At 32.9% G+C, this 9,196-nt stretch overlaps 1 protein-coding gene across 1 annotated transcript in view; it reads right to left on the bottom strand.

Moving 5' to 3' along the window:
- Positions 1–1,322, bottom strand: part of LOC106467667 (BTB/POZ domain-containing protein 2-like) — a 48,629-nt gene extending 47,307 nt beyond the window's left edge. The window contains exon 1 of the mRNA XM_022396593.1: positions 1,050–1,322. Within this exon, the coding sequence (XP_022252301.1) occupies positions 1,050–1,133 (84 nt within the window). The 5' untranslated portion in view covers positions 1,134–1,322. The remainder of the gene's footprint in view (positions 1–1,049) is intronic.
- Between the last annotated feature and the right edge of the window lie 7,874 nt (positions 1,323–9,196).

Below are 9,196 nucleotides of genomic sequence, written 5' to 3'. Positions count from 1 at the left end.
CTTTACCAACGAGCTAGATACTCCTGTTTCTCAGGTTTACAATCGTTTTCTGTTATTGTTTTATGAATTCTTCTTTATCAGTTGACCAGCTTCTAATGATTACGGTCTTCTAACAAATACTCAGTATTATGAATAATTTTGTATTTTGATTTTTTGTATACTAAAGATGATTGTAAATGCACTGGACGATGATAGCCACAAAGTAATATGTCTTAATGGTGATTACGACACGCTAAACATAGCTTGTACAGGGCTATAGCTGTGTAATTGGGGAAGGAACGATTGAAAATGACCGCTTTGTCTAAGATCAGGATTAAGCTAAGGTGAGTAAAAATCTGCATAAATATATATAAACTATAATTCGAAGTGGTTTCTCTTCAAGATGAAAATATATAAGAAAACTCGAATCCTTTCTTTTTTCCAAACTCTTCTTTATTTAACCGATTTCATGGCATCACAAGTTATTATTCGTATAAAACTACGAATACCATAAAACAAATAAACACTTTTCTTGAAAAGTAATAAGTCTACGATTGAAATTTGTATAAAATATATAAAATTTACTTTTTTTAACTTTTAATTTTTTATTTTTTAAGAAACTCATTTTCCAAGATAAATTATCTTATTACTAAAACTATGACATCAAAACCTCATTAAAACCAGTCTTTAACTTAACATCAACATTAAAACATTTTAATGGTAACGATAAAGCTACTATCATACAATACAAAAATTCCACAGACTACAGATATTATTTTTGTCCTGAATAACCTAAATGTTTCCTTAGAATAATCCACATTATGCTTAAGGTATATCTGCATAAGCATCCATAGATACACACAGATTCACACAAACATATATATATATACACACACACACACATATGTATATATAATAACTTCCTTTTTTTATGGACAAATAACAAAAATAAAATCACATACCAGTTTTACAAAATTTGGTTCACATAAGAAACTCGTCAGTAAATGTGTATCTTAAATCATTTTTATGATTACTTTTAAGCTTAAGCTTCATTTATAGGTCTCACTCACCCAAAACAGTCTTGCTTCACAACGTTCTTTCAACCCCTGTAAGGACGTCTTTTCCTTCTTATACATTATTCTTTTGTCCAGCATTTTGTCATTACTTTTTTCCTGTTTTATATTATTTCAGCTAGTTTCTGAAAGGTGACTTCTATCTGTCTCTAGGTAGATTATAACAACATTTAACCCTAATGATTTGATGCTTTCATTTTAGTTTTTGCTCTTGTAGCTTGTGTTTTAATATAAAATAATCTAGTGCATCACGATTGCGCAGTAAAAATCGATGTGGCACTTCCCTGTCGTGTCCTTCCCGTGATGCAATGCGCATCTATCATTTATGATACCTGAGCACACGTGTTTCTAGGTGTAGATAAAACCATATGCGGGACTGTACGACAGCTGGAAAGAACGAGATGCTTTCTACTACGTATAAGCACAAATATTGTTCAACTGCTTTGATGACCCTTGGTTGGTCAGGGCAAATGTGTTGAAAATCTGGGGCTCGATAGCCCGCAGTAGAAAGAGCACATATAGCCTGTTCTTCTTATGGTTTATAGATTTTTATATTTATTTAAGATAAAATCCATGTAACTTCCAAACTACATAAAAACAAAGCTCCACTAATAATAGCTGGCTGTTTAGGTAACTGGGACTATTATGCCAAATATATATATATGTTTGCCTAATTGACTTTTCCTTCTTCATTGGATCCTTTGTACGCTCTGAATTTAATGTTTTTTAACTCAGTGTAGTTTTATTTTAAATCCCAAACAAGTGTTTTATATGTATTAAATGACCTTTTCTAGCAGCTTATGGCTATGCTAGGCTAATATATTATGTTCCTATGCTAAGTAAAACGGATAACAAATAATACACCATGGTTATGTGATTTTTATGAAGTATATTGAACAAATTTAAAAGATAATCGAAATTTCTAGTATTATAGAATTCAGTTCATTTTAAGGACAAATTGGGCATATGATTATCAGTCAAGTGACCTGAAATGCAAACAATTGATTATTCAACTAATCCGTTTCACATTTAGTAGCCTTATACAATCTTGTAGTAATTGTTACTATTAAGTGCCTCACACACACTCTAGAGTTCTTCAAGTTGTTCTTCACCCATGGCCATACATCTAAGTAGTGCTAAGCGATTAATAGAAATTCGGAATATTAAGATAAACACAGAAAAGGAATTTATACGATTTCTTAATACCTACATTTCGATTCGTTATTGCATAGAAACTGAGCGTCTTTTGTATGTCCACTCACAGAGAAGCACTCGGAGCCGTTGCTCTCGTTATTATCTTATCCCGCATCTAAACATTCTGTTTCTTCTCAGTGTTGAAGTGTGCTCTAAAAATAAGAAATAATAAATAACTACATTTGTGATCTTTTGTTTAGTATTCTCGTTTCATTTGTCTTTATCCCATGCAACATTAGCGAGTCTGATTAACTGATTACATTCTGGGATCGGTAGTTCTGAGGAAGCCTTGAAGCAATGAAAGCACAGAAACGCATTCTTCACATTACACATCAAATTATTTCATACGTGTAGTTGTTTGTTATAAACAAATAACGTGACAATACTTTCACAAGTGGAGAAGAGCATCCTATTTTAGTCAGAAAAAAACTAAAACTTGTCAGTCAGCATTCAAGGTGAGTGATAATTTAAATATAAACCATACAGACACACACATATATACATGTACACACGAACTGTTTCGTACTTATAATTCTTATTCGAGGTATTCAACAAGGCAAAAATAACAAATTACCATTGTTATGTATTTATTAATAAATCAAATGTCGGTTTCGTAAAACTGTTCTTTTTTGTTTGATGCCAGGGATGACCTGATGGCTAGGGCGTTCGACTCGGAATCTGAGGATCGCGGACTCAAATCCCATCACCGAACATGCTCGTTCTTTTAGCCGTGAGGGGGTGGGGTTATGATTTAACGGTAAATCTCGCTATTCATTGGTAACCCAAGAATTGTTGGTGAGTGGTGTTGATTAGCTGTCTTCCCTCTAGTTTATCATTCCTAAATTAGGGACGGCTAGCGCAGATAGCTTTGCGTGAAAATTTAACAAACTTTCTTGTATGACGTCTCGTATTATTTATTGAGTTAATGGACACCAAATCATCCGTTATTTATTTTTTGTCATTGTTTTTAAAAATGAGCTAACTAGAATATTCGATAATCAGGATTATTTACAAATATTGATTGGATAATCGAATCTAATTTCAAAAGTAATAATTGCTCAGTACTACCTCGAAGACTATATAGACTAATGGAAGCCTACCAATCACAGCAGGCTGTTGTGAATTGGCTAGTGTCTCAAAATATTATCAGCGAAATATGAATACGCAGACTAAAGCAGATCACTATCCACAACACAAGCAGACGAACGCTATCTGTCAGTTTTAGTTCGCTGCAGTAGTACTGAACCGAACGTTCGCTAGGCAACTGGACGCCATCCCAGTGTACAGACGTTTTGAAACAGACTTCATAAGGCTGGCCTTGTGCCAGATAACCAATGAGGTGCTTTGTGCTCACAACAAGGCATGGTGTAGCTTGAATATGTGGAATAATCACGAGCACTGCATATATTGTGATCCAAACTTGTAAAATAAAACAAAATCTATTTCAACATATCATTAAAAAAAACAGTAGATTATATAATTAGCTACTAAGAAATCGTTAAGTTGAGGCTAGTAAAAAAAATTATTTGAAAATAGCAACTTACTGTTTAAAGTTAATTTTCTTTTGCTATTTCATTTTATCCACAAAACTTGTATATATTTTCGGTCTAAAAGGTTGCACGTGTTCTGTAGTATTCGAAGTGTGAGTGTATTTTCATGGATAGGAAAAGTATGTTTATCTACACCATAATTTCCTGTTAGAAGTGGTCTAGTGGTTAGTTTAGCGGATCTGAAGGTTCGTGGTTCGCGAGACACTTTCCTGAAAAAAATATCGCGCTCCGCACTTTGGGGTTGTGAGTGCGATATAAGAGTGACGGTTAAATATTTTAAATCCCATTATTCGATTAGAATAGCCCAAGAGTTGATGGTGGGTGCTGTTGACTAGATATCTCCCTCGTAGTCAATCAGTTCAAAACTAGATACGTCTAACGAAGGTAGTCCTTTTGTCGCTTTACGCGAATATCCAAGCAAACCTATCTATTGCAAGATGTAAATATCTTAGGTGTTTAATAAACCTGTTACGCAACAATGCAGTGTTAAAAAAGAAACTCACACGAGCCCACACAGAGGCTAAGTTTCTTAGAGGATCTAAAAACCTTGTTTTATGCGAGAAGGCATAAAACCTTTCAAACATATGAAAGCTTGTATTGCAAGTGAACGTACGAAAATCAGACTTTCTTCAGAGTTTTCAATACAAATGAGCTGACCTGGTAAAGACAAAACCTTGTCGAAAAGTTGTACTGCTGTTTCTATTAAGTGAAGAAAACCTGCTACTCGTAGATAAACACCAGGCCATGCCAACCCTAGGCATGGTAAAAACTGACCTTCATGGGCGATAACATATTTGAGACATTTTTTTCTGATACTGGTTTTTATACACTTCTCACAAGCATGAAACAGCAGTGGCGCTAGAACAGGGAAGACTACTGTGAATTTTATATTCTCTGTATTTTGATAACGTATATTTCACGATGTAAAAGTTCAATTAGCTGTTGATGAACAATTTTCGTTGATATGATGAACTATCATTAAATACATAATCCAAAACTAGGAATGATTTGTTTTGTTCATTTGAATAGAGAGCCTATTCACATTGCAACTTTCTTGAGCAGTAACACAACTAATTTCTTTCAAACCTGTCGCTTGAAGCGCAGCGACTACTCTGACTACACTTCTCGGGCTCCGTGGACAATCTTAAGTTTGACTTAAGATATAACTACCCACTATTAATTGAATTCAGCTGATAGCATAAGACTTAACATTGATGAATAACTAACTGACTTAAAGAATTGTTTCGAATTAACCTTCATTGCTTGCTTCCTATAAACATACTGGCGCCACCTACTGAGTCATTCTGTAATCGAAACAAATATTTAATGTAATATGAAATTTATAGATTGCAAAAAAAAAATATTAATGAACTCAACCAAATTTCCATTACTTGCTTACTCAGATGAATTTACTAACAAAAAATGTGTGTACTTTAAATACATTATTCTCCACCTTCAAATTTCAACATTAATTGAAACGAATTGGAAAAAAATTTGAACAGTTTTACATTTGCTAAGAATATTCATTTGTTAGATAATTATAACTTAGAAATTTACAAGTTTAAAGCTAAAATAACTGAATAATCCCATCAACCAAATCAAGCTTTTATTTCTAATATTACCCTAAAGAATATTACACTACACGTAACGTTTTATACAATGAAAAAATAATAATATACTTATCTATATTACATTACAATTTATTCAGCAATATTGTATTAAATATGTAACAACTACAAGAATATGATGCGTAATACATATTTCATATTATCATACAGAGTCCATTGAAGAGCTCTACCCCCACACACCCTCCCCATATCAGCTATCAGGAGCGATTTAAAAATTTTCCATACATTGTGACTGTCGCTGACATGAAAAGATAAACTGTTTTTAGACAGGCAGGGTTGTCATAATATTCAACTTGATCCGAAAAAAGTATCTCTACTTAAATGAGACCTAGGGGTGAGTTTAATGGGGGTTGAAACAGCATCAAACCACTGCGAAATTGTACAAAGAGAGCCTGAATTAGTTTCAGCTTTTTTTGATAATCAAAAAGAATAAATTGACACTTCTTAATGTAAAAAAAAAAAAATCCTGTTTATTTTATAGCATGTGACCCCCACTTCTGCCCTCAATTAACTCTTTGTATTTTTCTGCTCCATATATTACCCCTTCCCCCAAACTATGATAAGAGTGGATGGATATATTTTCAAAGCCAATTTCCTTGTACGTGTGTTTTTTTTATAGCAAAAGCCACATCGCGCTATCTGCTGTGTCCACCTATGGGAACAGAACCCCTGACTTTAGTGTAGTAAATCCATAGACTTACCATTTCATTGTAATCTTAGTAATCATACACAGGAATATCAAACCTATTCTGAAATACTAACAGTTACCTTAAAATTGTCTCCTTTTCTAGCTTGGATTTTATACTTCTTAATATTTTTGGTGTATTTCCATGCAATATTATCCGTCGAGACGAAGTTTTTATTGGAGAATATATATCGCCGTATGAAGATATATTTCTAATAACTTGTGCTTTGTACAGAGTTTTTTTTATCCCCACATTTCGTTAAGTTAAAACTAAAGTGAAATTGTGAAACTAATAGAAAAGTTGTTGTCAGTTTAGATTACTGAATTATTTTTAATGCGTTATTACGTATTATGGAGATACCCCAGTACATAGCTAATTTACTCATTTCCATGTTTCTATTCTACAAGACTGAGTCTCTTCATTATATACTCAGGAGAATGGTCCGATATTCGATAATAAATTTATTAAGATAGCTTAATTCGTTTAGAAAAAAAAAGTTTTCAGCTTTTTTTATTTTAATTTTTCATTTCCGAAAATTTCCGGAGGTGGAAATGGGATTCCCCTTCATAGATGTGTATCGAATCAAGCTGACGCATTCCATAATGTATGAACGCTAATGTGAGAGCCTTTGTTATTATACGTCTTGGTAGAAAAGGTTGTTATTATACATACATCTACACTAAAGTGTTGATGAAGATATTTCTGAGCAACTTTTTTGTTTAGAGGAAAAACTTTGCAGTAAATTCTAGATACATTTGGCATGCAAGTGAGTAATATTAATTTCTTGTGAGAACATCAAGAACATATTGAACATTTACTTGTACATTTCGAGCCCACGGAGCCATGTTGTTTCTACTTGGTTTTATCCTGTATTATGTTAATTTATACATTAAATCTTTCTGCAAGTCATAAACTATTGTTTACCATATATCAGTTGATGAAAGTACAATTAAATGTGTGTCCAATAAATATATGATAAAAGTAATTATTGTTTTTACACTTTTTTTTCCCAACTAGAATAAGAGGATAATGATTTCGCAAATTATAATTTGATCTCGACAATACACATATATATAAATAGTGAATCGAAAAGGTAACGCATAAGGTCTACAGTCGAATGAGATCGAAAATGCTTGGTTTTATGATAAGCAAGAGTTATTTCAGCTGAGCTAACACTTCGGTCGAGTGTGAACCAAATCTGTTTGATACAGGCTCGCAATCGTTGGAAGCCTGGTTCGATCCCATTGGTAATTCTTACCAGACAAACCTGTAGAGTTTTAGTACCGCCAGCCTGGTTCGATTTCATCTGTAATTATCAACCTAATCTGTTTAGTAGTAGCCTTCTGTTGAGAGAAGTTTAGCTCGAATTCATTTTAATTATTAACTTAATCTGTTTAAGACCAGTAATATGGAAAACAGAACATCGTTAATTACTTTTCGGAGTTATGTATAGATATATTACTAGATGTACTTCCGCAGGTTCCCCTAAAGTGTTCTGTTTCGAGAGTAAATAAAACCAAAATTAAGAGTAACAAATATTTGTATTTCTTACTTTTGAAGCTCTTATGTCGTGCTGTGTTGTAGCCTACAGAGTGCATAATTCTTCTCCTGATTCATGGAATGCGCACGTTTTATTGATGTCAAGACAGTACAAATTGCAACGTTAAGCGTCCCTTATGTGACGGCATTTTAGTGTCTACTGACCGACATACAGACGACATACTAGTGTACGGTGATGCGAATGGTTGAAACACGTGACTCTACCACGCGGCCTTCGGCCCTCTTTCGGGAAAATATAGTGGTTAGAAAATACAGGCGTTGTAAAGCTTTTTATTCAATTACATGGCTGCTCTACTCATGGTAAGTAGATATATACATATCACAACAAAGATACGTTTTTCTCAATAAGTTGTTTCAAAAGAAGTCATACACACTTAGTTAAGATTACCACTGAAAATTTGCCCAGTAAAGATACACATGACCGTCCACATAAAATATATGCAAGTTACTGAATCTCCCTGAAATTTCATCAGCGGTTTCCCGCAACGTAAGCCGACTTGTAAATCACAGTGTAGTCAATCAACCCCAAATATATTCTAGTACTGTTTAGCAATATCGGTTGTATTCGAAACATCTCCAGTTTTATTACAAAACTTAAAATCTCGTAATATCGAAATCTTACTACCTGTTTTAAGAATTGTATCAATATTTTTTTTGTAAATGAAATAACGACTTACGTCTCTAAAATGTATCTTTAATTGTTGCAATATTTCGTTATTAAAGCTTCGCCAAGATCTATCGCTAATCTACAAGTTTGTTAATCCAGTTGAAACTAAAATGGAACTCTGTCACCAATCAATCGAAAATTAATTTACGTATCTAAAAAGTTCAGATCATATTAAAAATATTATCAAACTGTACAAACATTCCTGAACTTATAATGGTAGATAAATTACATATGTAAAATCAATAGGTGAACTATTAAAACTTATCTTAAGTCTAAATCTTGGCATTACAGATAAGGTGTTATAATTATAATGTTACTTTATTGCGTCTTTCTTTATAAAATCACTTTGAAGTAGCTATGGAAACATTGAGCACTGTAGTACGTCATGTTATGTAACAAATAAATTGTTTTAATAAATTAATTACATGAATATGCAACACGTTGAACATATTTTTTATTGTGTAATATAAAAAGCAAGTAGTAAATGCTCAAATAATTTCTTTAACCAAATTGTTTGTTTGTAATTAAGCACAAAACTACACAATGGGGAGGGGGGGACTTTAACCAAATACAAATACCTATGTTAAACAACAAAAGAAAAGAAGTGTTTCGAATTAGAAAGATAATTTTTTTAGTAACAGATTAACACTGAAATATCCTAACTCGAGAACAGTATTTAAAGACTTTTAGACCACAAAAATGGTCAGTAACTTTTAACCTGATTTACTTTCAATCACCGCAAACATTCATGTACAAATTGAAACCGAGTGGAGAAAAAAAAGAAATGTATTTTTGCAAGCATGATTGGATTCTGTGACCTTTGAACTTTGTCCAGTAATTTAAATGTATGATTACATAT

The sequence above is a fragment of the Limulus polyphemus genome, unplaced genomic scaffold (assembly GCF_000517525.1).
Source record: "Limulus polyphemus unplaced genomic scaffold, Limulus_polyphemus-2.1.2 Scaffold82, whole genome shotgun sequence".
NCBI classification, from domain to species: Eukaryota; Metazoa; Arthropoda; class Merostomata; order Xiphosura; family Limulidae; genus Limulus; species Limulus polyphemus.
The sequence above is the reverse complement of the archived record's forward strand: the minus strand, read 5'-3'. Positions and strand labels throughout refer to the sequence as shown.